Source organism: Chroicocephalus ridibundus, chromosome 4 (genome assembly GCF_963924245.1).
Source record: "Chroicocephalus ridibundus chromosome 4, bChrRid1.1, whole genome shotgun sequence".
Classification (NCBI taxonomy): domain Eukaryota; kingdom Metazoa; phylum Chordata; class Aves; order Charadriiformes; family Laridae; genus Chroicocephalus; species Chroicocephalus ridibundus.
This window is the reverse complement of record NC_086287.1, coordinates 36,596,724-36,617,559: the sequence shown is the minus strand read 5'-3', so window position 1 is coordinate 36,617,559 and position 20,836 is coordinate 36,596,724. Positions and strand designations below refer to the sequence as shown.

General features: G+C 35.7%; 1 protein-coding gene across 3 annotated transcripts in view; it reads left to right on the top strand.

Annotated features, from left to right (window-relative positions):
* DPH6 (diphthamine biosynthesis 6) overlaps positions 1 to 20,836 on the top strand; it is a 213,099-nt gene that overhangs the window by 49,405 nt on the left and 142,858 nt on the right. For all 3 annotated transcript variants that reach the window (XM_063332229.1, XM_063332227.1, XM_063332228.1), the window contains 3 exons: positions 1,259 to 1,332; positions 3,931 to 4,049; positions 18,519 to 18,580. In XM_063332229.1, coding sequence (XP_063188299.1) covers positions 1,259 to 1,332; positions 3,931 to 4,049; positions 18,519 to 18,580 — 255 coding nt within the window. The remainder of the gene's footprint in view (positions 1 to 1,258; positions 1,333 to 3,930; positions 4,050 to 18,518; positions 18,581 to 20,836) is intronic.

Here is a 20,836-nt window from a genome sequence, read left to right as displayed (position 1 = left end):
ACTTCTGGATATGTGAGAAGCATCAACCTGAATCCTGTATGATTTGGCATTAAGTTTCATATTAAATGATATATCCGTTAATGATATGTAGAAGTACATAAATTGCACAGTGATATAATTTTCAGATTATTATAGCTAGGAATTTTGATAAATATGATAACTCAAATCAGAAATATAGATGGGTATGAGTAACTTAGGAATTTGCTTGGGCAAATATAAGGTGAGAATTAATGTAAAGAAGAATAAGATAATAGATTGAGGAAAGAATATCCCAGACAGAAATAAACCAGGAAATTTTCCCCTAAGTAAAACACCTTCTGCATCATTTCATTGATAAGAAACTGAAAATGAATTTTAAATTCAGTACCGTGGCAGGCAAAGACTGACTTAGTTTTGAAATTAATATCTAGGTATATAGTTGAAGATTTTATAGTAAAATCTTGCTGCAAACTTCACAGGATTGCTGTCTAACTGAGCAGGTCCAGAAGGTAAGTCATACAGTGTAGTTGTGATCAGCGTTGGTTAAAAGAGGAAAACAAGTTGAGCTGGAGAAAATTCTAGGAAAAAGTAAATTCAGCATGTTGATTTGGACTCAAGCAACTTAAAAATGCAAGAGCTCATGAAATATTATAAGTATGTGCATTTTCAAATGTTACATTCTCAGTGTTTTAACAAGAAAAAATAAAGAACAGTTGGCTTAGGTAATTGAAATGAGACAGAGAAAACATGTCTTGGAAGAACTTTTTTTTATAGCAGAATTTTAAAAAGATGATGTTGAGTAAGCTGCCTGCGAGTCTTCTTTTTCTGGTGTGAGGATAAAACGGATAATCTCACACCCTCTTGTGCTGCATATTGTGACAAATGCTAACAGTTACATTAATCCTCATGATTGTATGTTGCTGACATTTATTTGTAGGTGGGATAGCTAACACCCCACTTACGGTGAAGAGCTGTAAGTAATTTTCAGGATGTCAGGAAAACTTTAGGATAAGCTGTTAAATTTGGTACTTCTTCAGTCATGCTCGTTATTTCTTCTGTAAAACGGTACTCAAGTAGATTACTGTGTTAGAGTAATGGCCATGTGGTAGGTCAGCTGTGCTGCTCTCTTCCATGCAGGGTCTGCATTCCAGCCCAATATGTTCCATGTACTGGGCACAGGGAAAAGATCTGTTGGTTGATTCTGCTGGTAGAGGTACTGAATCTCTCTTGCTTAGGCCAGCATATACTGCTGTCATCAGTATTTCTTGTCTTTTTTCAGGATAAAGAAGGAGTGGAGGGTGTATCTGTGGGAGCCATTCTTTCTGACTACCAGAGAGTTCGAGTTGAAGATGTGTAAGAAAATACTAATCTTTATTAATATACACATTCTGAAAAGTGCTTTACTCTTCTTTTCTAACTCAAATTCTGGACCAGAGACAGTTGCTTTATTTCTTATGTTCTATGATACCCAGTTCATTCAGATTGTTAATATAAGTACCGTGTTTGGTTGTTGGGCTGGTGGTTTTTTTTCCTGGAAAACAAAAGTTTAAAAAAAAAAAAATAGTAAAAATCCAGTAGAGACTATACTGGATTTTTGGATTCCTCTTCAGGTCTGTCATAGATCTGTCACAGTTTTGATATGAAAATAGTTGAGTAGGTTCAGAGCTTTGATTTCAACTGAAAGCTCACCCAGTTCTGGTGACTACAGTATTGTGGTCAAGTATCTATTTTTCAACAGCGTTTTGATCTAGAGGAATATTTTGTGACTTCTTACGAGGAATTAAATACAAGAGAATCCTTATATGCATATCTTCCCTTACTTCCTTAAAATCTAAAATCTGTTATCGTTATTCAGGAGTTTTCATTTGTCGTTTCTACTGTGCACACTGTTTAAGTCTAGATGGATGTTGATACTTTTAAGAGTCTTAATTAAAAAAAGGATTATGTAATGGGAATTGTGTGTGTTATATAAGCCAAGATTTGATTTGGGTCTGGAAAAAAATTTTCACTATATATGTCTGATGAAATGCAAAAACACCTTGTGTTAAAAATGTGTCATGAGCTCATTAGTTATTTGTTGCTGATAAAAGCAAATATCCGGAATACTTTATGAACTGTAAGAATGGTGAAGTTAATGCTGCGCTAACTCAACTAACATCAGCAAGTTACACAGCATGAGTGTTTTCTTTGCACTTTAAAAAGGTAAATTGCAGTCAGATATAGCTCCTTTCTTTTTCTTTTCCCTTACACTTAAAACACTTTAATGACTGCCTGATCATGTTACTAGATATTTTAGAAAAGATTGCTTTTGTTGACTGTGAGTTTCAGATCTTTTACCACAGCCAAAAGATTGACAGGACACCACAGTATTTCAAACCGACCTGATTAATTCCAAGGTTGCTCAGTGCTAAAAAAATGTCACATTGATCTGTAGATTTACCCCTTGCAATAAAGTTGTGTCATATAAACCATCACAGTTACTTGGAATCAGCGAATTTGTTAGCTAATGTTAGGCACGTAAATGAACTACTTACATTCTAAGTTGCTGAGTATTTCTGTTAATTTCACAACTTAGTGCTCTGTTAAAATATATGAAAGTAGTAACAAAACCAGTCAGATTATATGGGTGCTAACTATGGATTTATGTGTCAACATTAAACATCCATTTAACTATGAAGTCTTGACACTAATACTAGGGGGTCTGTCTAACATATGGGAGAAAGGCCATATATTAGATAAACAATGATAATTGACAAATAAATGTAATTTTTTGAGTGCTTTGAACTAGTCCCATAGTTAAATGTTTTTAGTTTTTTCAGGAACTAATCGTTACACATTTTATCATCAACTGATGGTACTTGACAATTTGTGGAAGGGTTACCTATCAATAGTGCAAATTAGTGATTATCTAATTTGATAAACAATCAAATGCTGTGTATCAAATGCTGTCTAAATATGATATGTATCAAAACAAATAATTAAATTTACATTAACAGGTTGTTGCTTTGTATCACAAGCTGTATACGTTTTCCTGAATGATTCTTTTCCTTGGGTGTTGATCCAAATCACATGTTTGAGTGTAACAAATTCAGCATATTGTACCAGCGACGTGGGCCACATTTATCACGGAGCAGTGACTTTTGCCTTAGCTGTGTTCATAAAAAGTGATCACTTCCTAAGGTGTTAAATGAGTTTGCGTCTCTGAATGTTTAGGAATGCATTTTGTTATGGTTTTACTTATCTTCCCATCCAAATCTGTTTACATCAGTGAGATACATCTTACTCACATAGATGAATTACAGTCAGAACAAGGTTATTTAATTTTTTTTAGTATTAGATGTAATGTATATACTGAAATCTAGGAATAGGACATGGACCTGTTGGAGCGGGTCCAGAGGAGGGCCATGAAGATGATCAAAGGGCTGGAGCACCTCTCCTACGAAGACAGGCTGAGGGAGCTGGGGTTGTTCAGCCTGGAGAAGAGAAGGCTCCAGTGCCTGAAGGGGGCCTACAAGAAAGCTGGGGAGGGGCTGTTTGCAAGGGCATGTAGCAATAGGACGAGGGGCAATGATTTTAAACTAGAGCAGGGTAGGTTTAGATTAGACATTAGGAAGAGGTTCTTTACAATGAGGGTGGTGAGACACTGGCACAGGTTGCCCAGAGAGGTGGTGGAGGCCCCATCCCTGGAGACATTCAAGGCCAGCCTTGATGAGGCTCTGAGCAACCTGATCTAGTTAAAGATGTCCCTGCTTACTGCAGGGGGGTTGGACTAGATGACCTTTAAAGGTCCCTTCCAACCCAACACATTCTATGATGCTTCTATGAAATTGTAGAAGAAAAATTATTTTAAGGCAGGAGATCAGAGAAATAAATTTTCTTTAATTTCATGTGAATCATACTGCATAAAAGTATAATGCTCGACTTTATAGAATTTTTTTGTTTGTTTTTAAGATGCAGAAGGCTTGATCTTCAGCCTTTAGCTTACCTTTGGCATCGGAACCAGGAAATATTGCTTAAAGAAATGATATCATCTAACATTCAAGCCATAATCATAAAGGTGGCAGCTTTTGGTACGTATTCAGATTCTGAGCAATATTGTCTACTGAAAATTCCCATGGGCAAATCTATAACATAACACAGAAAAGCAGAATATTTTTTCTATATTATAGGATAAGAAATTTTACTATGCAGAAAATTTTTAGACATTATATGGCTGAATAACAGTTATGATGTCTGAATAATTAATTTACCTGTTTGCAGTTCATTCTTAGAGTAGACGTGGAAAAGCTGAAAAGTAATTCTTCCTAGCATAGTCATTAAATTCCTTTTGTGATTTTTTTTTTTTTTGTTCTAGTTTGGTTTTGATTTGCAGTAAAGATGCATGCATAATTCAGTGCTTCACAGTATTGTCATTTATACATGATGCAGACTGGTGGCTAGACAATATTATAAAACAACCGTGAAAGTTTTAATAGAAATACAACAAATTAACATCAAACAAGATGTAATTATCTGAGGCCAAAACATTTTGTTTAACAACAGTAAAACATATAGCAAACAGAAGTAGTTCGTTATTGCCTTCAAAGAAGTGGTATTTACAATATAGTTGTTTACTACACCAGAAAATCAACATGTCTTTTCATTGTCAAATATGTAAAATGAGGTTTGTATAATAATGCAAATCAATACAAAAGATAACCTCCTTGTTTATTGTTTGAATGTAAAGATGAGGTGAAATGACATTTTATAGGAAAGCTTATGGAATGATGTGCTCTATAACGCTAAGAAGCACATAAGAATCATGTTAATGGTACAATATATTCATTTCAGGCCTTTGTGCAGTTTTTCATTTAAGAGTATCAAATGACATGTTAAGCATAAAGTTTGACCAAAGGACCTTTTCTTTTTGGGTTGGCTATAGATTTGCGGTCCATTGGACCAAAGAATGACTGGTATAATAGAAGAGGATCAGTGGCATTGGTGGCTAAAGATGTATGTTTAAAAAACAGTGTTGTATAACCTTGCATTAGAAGTCTGATGGCTGCTGATTATCTGGCAGCTTTCACATCAAATTCCTAACGTCTGTCTTCTTTGAAAAATGCTTTATAACAAAGTAATTCTCCTAAACATTAACCAAGAATTGAATTATAATCCTTTTAGACTGCATGAAGTCCGTGACTTTTTAAATTAAAATTAATTAATTATTTTTTTGTTTGTTCCTTTTTAGCTGGTATAGTTTCTAACTAGTTTTCACATTATCACTATGATGGTCTCACTGCATTGTTCTCTAGGATCTGATAAGGCTGCTAGTGAGATAAGAATGATTAGAAATACCACATTCCCTCATTCACTTATAGGTAACAAACAATGTAATTTATTAGCATTTTCCTGAATTTTCGAAGCTTGTTTACAAATACATAGGAGCTGAATGCTATGTTTTCTACTATAAAACACTTCTTTTTTAAATTGGGAAAAAAAAATAAATATATTTCTTAAAGGAACAGTTTTCAGGCCATGTAAAGTACATTTTTATATTTATGTTATTTTGACATAAAATAGATTCCTTTAATTGCTCATGCTGACATGAAGTAAAAATAAAATTCCACAAAGAATAGGTAACGTGCCTTTTCACATCAGAATTATTTATCATCAAGTTTAGGTTGTTTTCACTAGAATTTGTACAATTGAATGAAATTAATTATGAAAGGGACAAAAACCCACACAAAATGAAACAAGTAAGTACTATTTAAAATTTATTTCAAAAATGTTAAAGAAAATATATGATTTAAATAATAGATAGAACTGTTTCACAGGTAGAAATCATGGATGACTTGTCTTATGCCTGAAGCAAGATAAGCTTGTCTTTTGTATTCCACAGTCTTAAAAAAACTTAAAACGCACTAGTTAGTGCACAAAGAGTGCTTTGTGGGCTATTCATTGAAGGAGCGAATACCATAAATACTTGTAGATAGCAATTAGATAGAAAATCACTGCGATTTTTTTTCCTTTTTATTTTTTTTGGCTACAGGTAAAAGAAAGATCTTATCAGAGTCAATTTCTCACCTGCCTGAGGCAGACATAATTAGATGTAAGCAAATTTAATGGAGCTTGTGTGCTCTGGGGCCATTCTGTAATGCTTTAATAATTGCATGCCTTATTAAAGTGGATTTAAGGTATGAAAGCTGTTTAACATATCAAGTGGCAAAGAAGATAAGATACAGTTTAACTTTTTGCCTCTTAGATTAATAATCAAAGCTAAACTGCAATGAAAATATTTAAAATAACAGATTTAAGAGTCTGACGGGTAATGCATTAGATAGTACATTGTACAGATGTTAATGCAAGAAACAAATCTGTAACTTAGCTTGACATTCATCAGCGCTGGCATACTTGAACACCCGCCTTGTCCTGTTTTCCATTAACTCGGTGCCAGTATTGGCAAGGTAAATGCCTGTCGTTTTATGTAGAAAACACATAATTATGCAAGTAAATGAGCATTAGTTTAGTACATTTCCCTAAATCCACCATTACAAATTAATACCATAAACTTTGCCAGTGGCAAGAGTTTTCTATCTCAGAGTAGTGTGCTTTTCCAGATGGGATAGCAATCGCTCTCACTTACATGCAAAAGAAATATTGTTAGGAAGCCTTCTTCACATGCCTTCTGTGGACCTATAAGTAGATTAGCTTTCATTCCTTTAGAGTGTATTTCAGAGGCTTTAATGATGAGAGAAAAACATTCCGTGATCTAGCACTAAACCTAAACAATGAAAAAACCAAAAAGCTGCTTATGCATATTTATCTTCAGTGCCATTTCCTTGCTGCTAAAGATGCCTGTATGATGCATGATACTTTGTATTCGAAATATACCCCTCTTTGGTGGAAATATCAGAAAGTCAGAATGAGGTTACTCAGTAATAGGTAACATAGAAACAGTTACTGATTTTTTTTAACATGTGTGTGCCTGAAATTCCAGTAATATCCATTGCTTATATGCTTATACATTGCTTATACAGTGCAATATAGCACAATCATAAGATGCGTTTTTGATATCCTTGCTCTCTGGACACATTTTATAGATTAAAATACTAATTAACTTGCAGAGTATGCATATCATTGGTTCAACTTTTAATCTTATCTTGGTGACTTTACATACTGGTCTTACCTGTGCCATGTTCTAAAGCAAATTGTTTCTCCTGCAGCACAAGGTGTAATACTCAGGTGGAAGTAAGAGAAGGAGGAAGGTTACATTTGGAAGGAATCTTTGGGTTCCTCACAGTATGGTCCTCAGTAAAAACTAAGCATTGAGTTTTACTTAGTTTTACTTTACTTATACAGTTAACTATACCTAAATCTTTTTAAGAATTAACACTAAAAATTAAGCCCCACTATACATTTTAAAATATGACAAACTTCAGTTCTCATATATATGAGAATATTGTTGAAATTGGTTTTATGTCATGCAGTTAAAGCAGTTTGTCCTCAGTGATTCTAGGGTTATTTTAAGAGTAATGTTCACCTGCAGTAAGTTTTGTAAGTGCACTCTGTTAGCTTGAGAAAGTGGAAAAAAATTGCTTCTTCAGTGTTTCAGTCAAAATCAGAAGACTTCTGTCTTTTATGAGATTAATATGCATTATTTACTTTATACGTTCAAGCTTCTTTCCAGTTGGGGGGTAAGGTAATGATTTATTATTGACTTAAGTACTTGAAAAAACATTGTAATTATGAGATCAAATAATAGAAATATTAAGTTGAAAAAAGAGCTTTCATGGTTATATTACGTTTCTAACTTCTAGCTGTTATTTGGCCCACAGGAGAGAAATGATACTATAATGCTGTTCAACTGTTGGACAATAATAAAAGCTGAAACTTTGTATCAGGGCTGATCAGCTCGTGGTTCTCAGCCTACATTTGAAGCGGGGCTCTTCTGCCATGGCTACATCCTTTATGTTGTAGGTCTGGCTGCTATGAGTGCTTCTAGACAATCCGCACCCTCAGCCATGGGTAGGCTGTGAGGAAATCACAGGGGCTGTGGAAGCCTAAATTTTGAGATGGTGTGGGCCCTAGTTTCTTACCCAGGCTATTTCCCTCCAACAATGGAGTAATGAGTCCTTAGGGAGCCATTGCCATCTCCTGTCTGTCAACAAATCCTAACGTTCCTTCTCTAAACTGCGCTGTCTGAACTACATATATTTAACTTGAGACTCCTTTGCTGTGAGAAGATCTTGACGCTTGCCTCACAAGGTCAAGAAAATTGGTATACTCCTGCTGTACAGAGAATGCTCTGAAAAGCTGATAGTTTAGGGATGCCTGTGTTTTTGTATACCAGCTTTTCGTTTAGAAAGAGATAACGTTACTTCTCAGTATAATGAAATCAGTACCTGTAGCTTTTGTTTATTATTTAAATCTAACCACCTAGGTGTCTGCATTATTGTTTATTATTTGCATGCCATTAGTGTAGAGAAGGGAAATCCTGACTGACTGAAATTGATAGCCAGACTTCCATTAATTTTAATGGAGGTAAGATTTACGTATAAAGTAGTACATTAGAAAAGAACTAGCACGACACAGTTCATGGTTAAGCTCCTGAGGGTGTAATTTAGTGTTACAGATAAACTGATCTAATAGGGAGTTGCTGCCAAAAGGTTGATCTTCCTTTCCCCCTTCTAGTTGACTCTTCCAAACCACAAGTCTCTACTTGCTTCTGCCCCTGTAAAAGCTTCAGTGGTTGGGTGGCTGCAGCTGGTGATCTCAGAGAAGTACTACTCAGAGAAGTTGTCCCCCTGTACTCAGCACTGGTGAGGCCACACCTTGAGTATTGTGTCCAGTTCTGGGCACCTCAATACGAGAGAGAGATCGAGGTGCTGGAGCGAGTGCAGAGGAGGGCAACGAAGCCGGTGAAGGGCCTGGAGAATAAATCTTATGAGGAGCGATTGAAGGAGCTGGGACTGTTTAGTTTGAGGAAGAGGAGGCTGAGGGGAGACCTCATCGCTCTCTACAACTACTTGAAAGGACATTGTAGAGAAGTTGGTGCTGGTCTCTTCTCACAGGTAATTAGTGATAGAACAGGAGGGAATGGCTTCAAGCTGCAGCAGGGTAGGTTTAGGCTGGACATTAGGAAAAAATTCTTCACAGGAAGAGTAGTTAGACACTGGAATAGGCTGCCCAGGGAGGTGGTGGAGTCACCATCCCTGAATGTGTTTAAGACTCATTTAGATGTGGTGTTAGGGGATATGGTGTAAGGGAGAACTTTGTAGAGTGGGGTTGATGGTTGGACTTGATGATCCCAAGGGTCTTTTCCGACCTAAATGATTCTATGATTCTACACAGAAGGGAACTTGCTGTGTAGATGCCATGGACGCATGGAGGACAAAACTCTGTCAGTAGAAACCTTACCACTAAATTGGGTTGGCTGTAATGTCAGATCATCTCCTGAATGGTGGGTTTTGAGTTTTGTCTGTGCACAAAATGCGTTTTGTCTGTGCACATCATCTGTGCAATGGAAAGGAACAATGTTCTTTGAAAACGTGTCTCTAGTTTTAAGTACTGAGCAATTTTAAAGTCATTATTGGGTGTCCTGGTTTGGGATGAAGCAGAGCCAACTTTCTCTTCAGTGACAGAGGCTCTTGCTCACACTTGTTGCCGTGGCAACCAGGGTCAGCTGGCTCCATTGTTTACCCCATGGAGGGGTTGCACCTGTGGGGAGGAGTGGACAGGTCAGGTGACCCAAACTGACCAATCGGGTGTTCCATCCCATCTGCCATGCTCAGTATAAAAGCTGAGGGACCAAAGGGGTTGGGTTGGCTCTTCAGCTTCTGCCCTTCTCCAGTGGGTTCTTCTCCAAGGGGTCTTCTCTAATGGCTCTCTTTCTTCAATGGCTTACGTCTGAGGAGGACCCCATTAGCTCATCTGCCTTTTGAGCCTGGTCAGTGTGTTCCAGTTCCCTTTTGTCGCTGAGTCCAGTCTGGAACTTTCCCAGTACCTGCCAGTGGCATCTTCCTAGGAACTTGATCCGGTTTTGTATATATTTATTTATATTGTATCTGTTTCATTATATCCTTTTTTATTTTATTATTAATTTTTCACTAAAGTAGATTAGTTTTTTCCTAAACTTATAACTCTATTCCCTGAACAATATTAAAGTATTATCTTGTATACACATATAATAGCTTTTAATTAATTTTATTGTAATTTTTTTCACATTATAAATTTGGTAAATTTACACCCATCATGTACTTTAGGAAAGACATTCATATTAGTCTTTGTCCCCTTCTAATCCTTGTTTCCTAGCTAGCACGTGTTATTATGATGGAATTTTCAAATAAAGCTTCCAAAGCTTAGCTGGTCCTTAAGAGTTTAAGTGTATTTAACACTTTTGCCTTAGGCTTGTTCCCTAATACATTTGTCTACTACCTCATTTAACTACGTCATTCATGTTATCTGTGATAGAAGAAAAGGTACCACACCAGACCTTTTATGAAAAGACTGGGGAACAATTATGAAACCAGAGGAGCCATTTTAGCTCAGGCCTCTTTTTTTTCCTGAGGGAAAAGATTCATATAAAGAAAGATCAACATGTAAAAATGGCAATTGTGTGCAAGACCAGAAATCAATAAAATTAGCTTGGAATTTAAGACGAGTATGGTGCAAAAGAGATGAATAAGAGAAAAGACAACTTGGAACGGACTTCAGGTGAAGAAAAGTTTTGATTCAGAGCATAGCTGAAAGGTTAGAAAAATAAGACAAGAAAATAATCTTTGCATTTGGAATGTTAGTTGCCTTATGCTTGTGTATGAATGACAGATGCTTTGTTACTGGTGTAAAATGAGGTTTTGGAAAGAGGTTTTTAGTGCATGGGTATAAAGTGTGTTAGAGAAAAATAACAAAAGAGATTTTCTAATAGTTTGCATAAGTGGGTCTAGAAACAGGTTATTCCCTCTTTGCTATCTCTTGAGGCTATGGGTTGGAGATTGGGAAGGATGTCAATATTTTCAATAGTAACAGATGACAGGAGTTAGAAGGAAGAGCAGGAAAGTGAATGTACCTGAAAACAGAAAAGTACTTGAAAGTTGACATTATTGAGTGCAGTGCTTCTTGAGGAAATGTCAGACAAAATTGGAGAGAGATGGCTTAAGAGTGGAAAGATCACTTTGCAATCTGGGGATATCATATAATCTAAAGAAAAAGTGAAATGGAAGCAGTGGACTAAGAATGGACATTTAAATGAATGGGATTTAAAGTGAAAGAAAAGGAAGTAAGGGTTCTAGTGAAGGAAACAGAAGAATAGTCAGAGAACTTTGAGCTGAAAAATAGCATAAGAAAAAGAGTAAGTAGAGGAAGTAAGGGGTGTCAAGAATGAAAATCAAGAGGGACAAGTGGTGTCTTGTTAATACTAGAATATTACTTGCTGGTCTTAAATGCTTGGTAAGATTTAAGGTCTGAATGCACTTTCACTGCACATTCTCTCCTGAAACAGAGCTTAAACGCAAAGCTTTAAAGGCATGTCTGTGTAGTTAGAACCATACATAGATGCTTGCCTTGCACCTCTCTCTGAGTTGAAGTTTTAAGAGACTTCTTGTCCTAATCTGATCCTTTATTTCTGCTCTGGCCTCACCCTTTTGCAGGTCATCTACTGATTTACCCTGTCAAAAGTCTCTGTTGATCCATTTGGGAGCTGTGACTCTTTAAAGGTTTATAACTTGTCTGCATGGGGATGGATTTAATCAAAGTGACACAAATTTTGTTACTTGCACCATGTGTCTTTCTCTGTCACTGAATCAAATTTCAATTCTTTTCTTCAAAGCTTAATAGGACTACAACTGTTCAAAGCATGAAAATACCAGAATTCTTTAACAGGGACAAAACAATACATCTTTTTTTTTCAATCCAAACTATGGTTCTGGAATGGTTGAACTCTTTGACTTAAATAGATTAATAAAGAAATAACTCCCTAAAGTAATTCTACTCAAAACATTTCAGTATGCCAAAGTTAAAAACACTGAAAACGGATTTATATTGGGAAAGTCATGCACATGTGGCTGTATGAACAGAACCTGTAATAACTTTTTTTTTTAAGCCTCTGAAGTCCATTGAAAGTCCTGAGAGAAAGTTGACTGGGGCAGTGTTTTCAATGAACTGAACCATTTGCTGTATAGAGCATTGGATTTGATTAAAAGCAGTTTAATGCTGTTATTAAACAATTCTTAACAATCTCTTTTTAAACTATGAACATTTTAGAGTTTTACAAGTATCTGTGTGAAAATACTGCCTCATTATTTGATGAAACAATACAAAATTTCTTCAAAGACTTATTGAGGTTTCTGTTCCTGAAATGGCAGAGCTAAGTTGCTTTGAATCTTCAATGTAACTAGAACACAAATAACTTTGATGTTATTAAAAATAAAATCACAAGAGATTACAGATGAAATTAACATTGCTGGTATGAAGAGTTTTAGAGCCTTTTACCTCATAGAATTCTAAAATTTGATGACATCAGACTAACCTAGTTTAGAAAATATTTTATGAACTTCTGAGAAAGAAGATAAACTGTGATCCTAAGTAAATTGCACTGGAAACATATGCTAGAATGACTTTGGGATTACCATCTTACAATTTTACCAGTTAGCTTGAAAAGAGTTACTGTCACTTCAGATTCCATCCCTGTACTATTCCCACACTGGATAAATTACCCCATACAAAAAAGGAAAGAAATAGGACAAAACCAATTAAAAAATAGGGTGAAAAAAAGAAAAAAGAAGTAGGCACATAATCAAGTTGCATGAAGTTTGCTCTTTTATACCATAAAATAGGTATTCACCTTAGATCTTTTAGAGGTGGGGTAATATCCAATATTTATTGCACTTTCCTTCATTTTTATATGAAAATTAAGCAGCTTTTACAGTTCTTTTTCATGTTTTGGAAACGGAAGATCAAGGAATCTGTCCAGTTCACCATTGTCGTACAACTTTTCGTGTGTGAAAGTTATGAGGAAGTTAAGAGTCAACTATGAACCTGTCAAGTTATGCTACCAGACAAAAAGTTCACTTCCAAGCTCTTCGTAGAAATGAAAGCTAAATATGACACCAGGAATAATTTACCTCCAGGCAATCTAAAGTATAGATTTACAGTGCATTACTATCTCTATGGCAGGTGCACTCCTGCATCGTGGAGGGTGTCTGAGAATCCTGCACTCCTGCAGAGTAAACCTGCTTTACCAACTAATACTTACTTGTATGGGCTTTTCCTGTGCTATTAGAAACATACTCTTTGATTCTGTATTGTTTAAAGAACAGTACTTGATCCTGCTTCATGAAAATCCATGATGTTTTTATTGTTTACTTAGAAAAAAAAAGACATATTTAAAGTAGAGGATTTTACCTTCAAAAATAGTCCTATTTTATCTGTTCCAATTCTAAGATGGGTGGTTGCATCTATCCTTTATACTGTTTTGCTTTCTCTCCATATTTCTGAACATTAAAGGTCCCTTAACCTCTCTTTCTTTTCCTGTTTTCTTTCTGAAAAAGAAATTTAAAAGAGACTAGTTTTGGTTCAAAAAAACTTAAGTCTTTCATTGCCTTTTTTCTTATTTAAAGTTCTAAATAATTCTGTTTCTGTTGAGCAGCTGATTAGGATCTCCCCAGAAACCTTATTGTGCATTATACTGCCCTCCATCATCAGAAGTCAAGTCTCGCTCCCTGACATCCATAACGATGGCAGTTACTAGTCTTCTCAACAGTACTTCGTAAGAAGTCAGGAAAAAGAAGGGAACTTTCAGTTGCTGTAGCCTTAAAACAAGTTCTTTTTTTTTTTTCCAAAAGTCTATGGTAATTCTATGTGTATGAAATGTTAAGAAGATTGCTAATAGATAGTGATTTTAACCTTATTTTATGGAAGAAGTCAGAGAGGAATAAGATGTACTTTTTGAATGGTACGATTGGTTAGTCAGGAAAGAACAGAGGTTTTTCCCTATATTATCAACAGATAATGGTTAATTCATGTTCTATTTTATTGATGTGTGTGTGGTAGTGATTCTTTCACAACGTGTTCATGTATTATGGGTTATAGTTTGATTCAGTGTTGCTTTCAGAAGTACTTCATGTACTACCATTTCTTTATCAGGGAGTGTAGTGATAGGACAAGGGCTAATGGTTTTAAACTGAAAGAGGATGGATTCAGATTAGCTATTAGGAAGAAATTCTTTACTCTGAGGATGGAGAGACACTTGGAACAGGTTGCCCAGGGAAGCTGTGGATGCCCCATCCCTGGAAGTGTTCAAGGCCAGGCTGGATGAGGTTTTGAGCAGCTGGGTCTAGTGGGAGGTGTCCCTGCCCATGGCAGGGGGGTTGGAACTAGATGATCTTTAAGATCCCTTCCAACTCAAATCATTCTATGAAAACCAATAATTATGATTAATTTTTATTTATTTGACATATATAGATTTTTTTATATTTAAATTCTTTCTTAAAAATCAAGATTATTTTAAAATTCTGAACATGTATAAAACATGTTCTTGTTAATAAAATGAGGCTTTAGAATGTGGATTTTATTAGCTGAATCTAATGCTGTGAAAATGCAACTTGATTTTCTAATGATCTTGATAAATGCAAGTAATATTGGGTAGTCACCCCTCAAGTGAGGGCTTTATGCTACACTAATACATGTGTACAAAGTGAACCATTCAAAATATGGTTCTTTTGCATAGCTTAACACTAACATGCTTAACACTAGTGAAATGCCTAGTAATGTTTTTCAGTACATTTTTTTCACTACAGAACAAACCCCTGAATTTCTGCCCTAGTCTTTGACAGGGCTGCAGTTCTCTGCAGCACTTGTCCTGTGGCAGTGTGTAAGAGGGCTCTGCAAGCACTGTTGATATCTGCAGGAAGTTCTGCTCCTGTCAGTGGATTTATCAGGAACTGCAGATGGAGTAGAAATTACTTTGAAGTGATTATACCATTTGTGCTATCACATACTGATTTTACCGTAAAACTAGACCACAAAACTGGAGGTGAGAGTACAATTTGTTTTACTGGGCACTGTTAGAAACAGCATTATGAAATCTTTTGAGGTGTTTCTGTTATCATATACTGGTCTATCTCAAAGAAATAAAGCCCTGCTTGCTCTCTTGACAGCACATAATAAATTGACTGATGTAGTTCAGTTGGGGAGTTAAAAATGCATTGAAAATAATGGGCCATAACAGTCTAGGGTTAACATTTATTCATAGATGACGCAATTAAATAAAACAGGCATTAACTTCAAGGTCAGTCAGTAAAGTAATAAAAGTGAATATTTTAATTGAATTGTAATTGCTTCCCATTGATACATGCAAGTTAAGTAAAATAGATGTCAGTGCTGCAAATTATAGTTCCCTTCCTAATTAATTTCTTAATTCTGCATACAATCACGCAGGCCCTGGATCTTGTTGTTGGTTTATCCACCCATCCAGCTTTCTTCATATCTAGTTTCATGGAGAAAAAATCCAGAGTATGTGGTTAAATGGCACGTACTAAGAATTTACAATACATTATTTTTCTTTTTAGTCTAAGTAATTTTAAGAATCTGAATCAATCTACTCCTTTGTTTAAAGAAGAACATAATAAATTGAAGTACAGATTTATATTAACTATTTTGTAAGTATGGTTATAGATACTTTATTACACTGATAGTAGCAATAGACATACAGCTTCATCTATACATGGATACCATTAGAGATCTGAGATACGGATTACTGGTTCTGCGAATTACAGGTTACGTTGGTGTTGACGTTTGGGCCGGGTTGGCCAATGAAGAGACAACAGATGCTCTCCCTCACCTCTTGCTCTGAAGAGAGGAAGAAGAGACAGAAAGAGATTTATGAGTTTAGAAAAAAACTAATTTTATGAAATATTAATAATAAAAAGGAAATCATGAAATAGATACACGTATACAAAACCATATCAAGCTCTCAGGGAGATGTCACCAGCAGGCACTGGGGAAGTTCCAGACTGGATGCAGTAACAGATGGGAACTGGATTACAGATCTGGATTCAGGAAGCGCAGATCAGGATCAAAGGCAGACAAACACACAGAGCCCTCCTCAGACATCAGCCATCGGAGAGGAGCCAACCTGACCCTTTGGTCCCTCGGCTTTTATATTGAGCATGGCAGAGGGGATGGAACACCCGATTGGTCAGTTTGGGTCACCTGACCTGTCCACGCCTCTCCACAGGGTAAACACCCGAGTCAGCTGACCCTGGTTGCCACAGCAACAAGAGCGAGATTCTCTCTGGCTGAGCAGAAAGCTGGCCCTGCTTCCCCCCAAACCAGGACAATTGGTTCTTGATGCCTTTAGCAGGTGGTCTCCACTCACTCGCAATACAAACCTATTCTTAATCTTAACTCGGATTGTCATTAACACAGAATGACAGGGGTTGGAGGGCACCTCTGGAGATCATCTAGTCCAACTCCCCTGCCAGAGCAGGTTGCACAGGAACACGTCCAGGTGGGTTTTGAATGTCTCCAGAGACAGTGACTCCACCACCTCTACTGGAAATAACATTTTTCAAAAGGAAGACGAGCTATCAAAAAAAAAAAAAGACTTCTGCTAAGAAATAGAAAGGGTACGCTGCACTTTCACAGATTTTCATGCAGGTGTGGGATATTACTAAAGAGTTTACCTGTAGTGTGTAGATAGGCAATTTATTTGGTTTTTGTATACTATTTGTATAATAGTTTCTTCTAAATTATTGTTTTATATTCATTAGCGGTCAGAGGAGTAGGTTTATCCTTAAGATCAGAGATAATTTTGTGAAAGAATATGTTAGTATGTCTATTAGTGTGTTAGTTTTCCCTTCTCACATGTTTGTAATGTATCCTTTGGTTTAAATTTGAAGGAAACCAATTTGTTTTTATCAAAGAGAGGAGTTACTTCTCTTAGAAAAGTAATTATGTTAGTGAAGAATGTTAATGTAAATGTGCGCAATGAGTACTGCAATATGGTACTTGTTATTTGTTTATTTTAAGAGAAAATGCTTGTTTAGCCTAATACCTGTCCCATTAAAATCAAGGGCATAATGCTAAGCTGGTGTAATTTGGAAGACATCACCAGAATCATTGGAACTATTGAAATGAAATTAAGATATTTCAGAATTATTTCCACAAGCATAAATTATCATTATCTTGTATCTGGCAACACACATTTTTAGTCTGTTAATATAGAGCAATAAACCAATACCAAAAAAGAATAGAGGCAGGAAAAAAACTCAGTTCTCTTTCATTTTAATTATTAAGCAGTTTTTAAAATGTTCCCCTGGATAGTAAGAGAATTTTTAATGTGCTTTAATGAAATATTTAAAAACTTTATTAATGTTTTGAGATCTCATTCACTCTAACTTGTTTTAGTTTCACAGGAATTTAAATATACCAAGACCATCATTGTAAAAATTAAAAGCCATATCAGCTATTTGAACTCAGCAACGACTTTATATAATAGTATACCATACATTTATATAATAGCTTTCATCATCAATGATCTAAAGTGCTTTGCAAGGTACATACTTCAGAAATTGCTTCTAAATGGAATCGTTCTGGTGGCAGCTCTTTAATGATATCCATTATTGTATAAAGCAGTAGAGTAGGAAAAAATAGACAAGTGTTGCGATCAGTACAAAAAACTCCAAAGCACAGTAATTAAGAATAGTAAAAAATGTGATCACAGAAAATTTTCCAGAGTTCCTTCACTTTCAGAAGTCATCATTTTGGGTTTTTTTATTTACTTTGTATGTTTAAGACCTTTTGACCACTTGGTCTCAAATCCAACTAGGATATTTACGTGGTTGAAGAAGATGTCAGCTCTTGAAACAGTTGTTTCTGGATGTTTTATAACCCACTGATTTCTGCCAATTGTTTGATTTATTCCTGAGAAGTAACCATTTAACAGTTGGCAAAACTCATAAAGTCAAAAAGCTAAAGCAGGAACACAGAGGGACAAGTTAAAGGAATTATTGGATGTTAATAGGACTTACTTTTTTACCAAGAAAAATAAATAAAAATGTAGACATCATACAGAATGTTTTGTGATGGCTCAAAATGTTCAACATGAAAGACATTCTGTAAGTCTGAGTTTTCTTTATATCTCCATCCTTTTTAATTCTTACCTTTTTTTCTGTGGGTCACACACACATAGAATGTGATTTAGCAAAAAAATTTTTATTACGGAAAACAGTTTGCGTCCCTTCCAGTAATTTGCAGGAACTATAAAAAAAAAAGTTTTTTTTTTAAATTTAATAGATTTCTAATAGGGTAACTTATGACTCAGAGATAATATCTGTGTAGTATTTTTATTACCATGGATCCGCATACTTACTTCACTAGTTAGTGAAATTTCTAAGAAAGGGAAACAACAGCTTTTGTACTTGCCACTCAGTGAAAAGGTAATTGGCCTTATTTTTCATTATAAAATATTTTAGATACAATGGGACTAGTTTCTAAGGGAGAGATGCTGTATTTAAAACATAACAGTACTTTATAAAAAATACTTTTACACTTTCTTTTTGCAGGTTTAGATCCAGATAAACATCTAGGAAAAACTCTGGATCAAATGGAGCCTTATCTTTTGGAGGTGAGTATTACTTAAGGGATACTCATACAGTGAAGTTTCAATTAAAAAGTAGCATAGGCAGAAATTTAGTAAAATTAATTTAATTTAAAATTACTTGGTTACTTTCAGAAAGTAGGTGCTAACCCAAGGCTTATCTTTGTACATAGAATATAAGCCTCTGATAAGCACTTTCAATATGAAAAACATTCTTTCTGGAGGTAGTTCACAAATGGTGCCGGCATGTTTGAAATAAACTAAAGGCAAGAAACCTCAATATTAAGGGAACACTAACTCATATGTCAATATAATAAAGCTAAATAATTGCATGCAAGTTAGAGACTTTCACAGCAAGGAATGGTAGTGTCAAAATCATAGGGGATGCAAAACTCCCACCCAGATATACCCATCTGAAGGTTTCCTACTGTTTTTTACACAGTGAGACTGCATAAAGTAGGGCCTTTCAAAAATGGAATAAGAGGTTTATTCCAGAGGATTTACTTAACTCTGTGCAAAGGGTTATATAGTCCTCAAAGCAGGAAAATGCTTGTAGGCAGCGCTAATAATTTTATGTAAAGAAAAGCTATATAACTAGAAAAAAAAAAGACCACATTTTGTACACAAGTCTTCTTTGAGTTTGACGTAGAAGCATCAAACATCAAGCTAAGCACAGTTTAAGAGTAACAGCTCTGAAAGTGTGTTTACGTATATTGTCTGTGACAAAGATGGTTTGCCACAGTTCCTTATCCTCGAACCTATTAAAAACCCACAATTATTTGTGTGTTTGGCTATTATGAGAGTCTTGCTGTAACTTTTATCAGTGTAAGCTGTCTAAATTTGCAAAAAAAAAAAAAATCTCCTAAAAATACTTTTTTTGTTAATCTGGGTAGTTCAGCCTGGCTTCACAAGCAGTTTTTCTGGAACAATTCAGAACATAGCAAACTTGCGGAAGAGAAAGAAAAAGTATCCAGAATTTGTTAGGAACTTTAAAAATCTCTTTTTCTGCTAAAGATGGCAAAGTTAATTAGGAATTATATCTTGAGTGTAACTTAATTTAATGAGTCATTTACATGGCTGGAGAGAAGAGGATAGATAATTGGTACTTGGCAAAGCCGAAGAGGAGAAAAGAAGGTCTGTAACATTCAAATAGTCTTAACTTGAAGAGATTGTTTTTGCCCTGTTCTTAGCTTGAAGTTTGTTGCTTCTGCTTCAGAGCTGGAGAATCTGCCCAGAAACCTTTTCACCACCTCCCTGTATAAACTTGTTGATGTAAAAATCCCCATCGTTATCTCTTTTTGTAAGTCTTGCTTCACTTATATCTTTAGATCATCTCAACTGCAGCAACTATTCAAGAATAGCAGGGGGTGGGAAGAAGTGCTTTATTGTGCTCCAGAAGAAGGGAAGGAAGGGAAGCAGGGAAATAAATATCTTCCTAAATACTTGTAGTACGGGTAAAAAAGCAATGGCAGAGATACACAGTAGGAGTACACAGAAATAACTATATATTAACTAGATATACAATATTTGTTCATATTGTGTCATTAGTAGATGTTTTATTTCATGCTGTGATAATAAAGATAGACTTAAAACAGTAAATAGTTGCCAAGTCTAGGGATATCTGTAAGATCCAAGAATAGTCAGAAGAGTTAAACTTCCTGAAAAGCATAAACTGGATTTCTACAGGAAAAAGAAGAGGGAATGGGATCACTGCTTCAAGCATGAGGGAGCTTTTGGAATAGGTAATGTAATCTAATTGAACACCGAGCTAACTTTGAATCGGAAGCTGTATTAACATGGCTGTTTGGCTCAGCTAGTAAGCCACTGAGAACCAGAGTCCACAAGTTTCAGTTCACCACTTGTGAACATGGTTAGACTGCTTCCAGGAGCTTGACTACGAGGTTGGCGTTGCACTGCATGAACATGCTGGACTGGGGTCTTCATTGCACTCCACGTTTGTGGCTGCTCTGACGCAGGCGTGCTGTATAGTGCAGGAGAGTAACGTTACTGTGGAAAGTTTTACTGACATGTGAAGTCACATTCTGCATGGGCTGTAGAAATGGCTAATGATTGATAAATTCCCAGAAAGTTTGTTTGGAAGATCTTTGGAATCACAGGTCAATAATACATAGTTTAAGAGTACGATAAATATTTAAGTGCTCCTCCCCCAGTTTGTTGCTACAGATCACTTAAGCAGTGTTTCTGTTTGTCAGAATCTTTAGAATCTTGGTAGGTGAGAGCTAAGGAAGGATAAAACTTCGTAATCATGAAACAATGAACAAT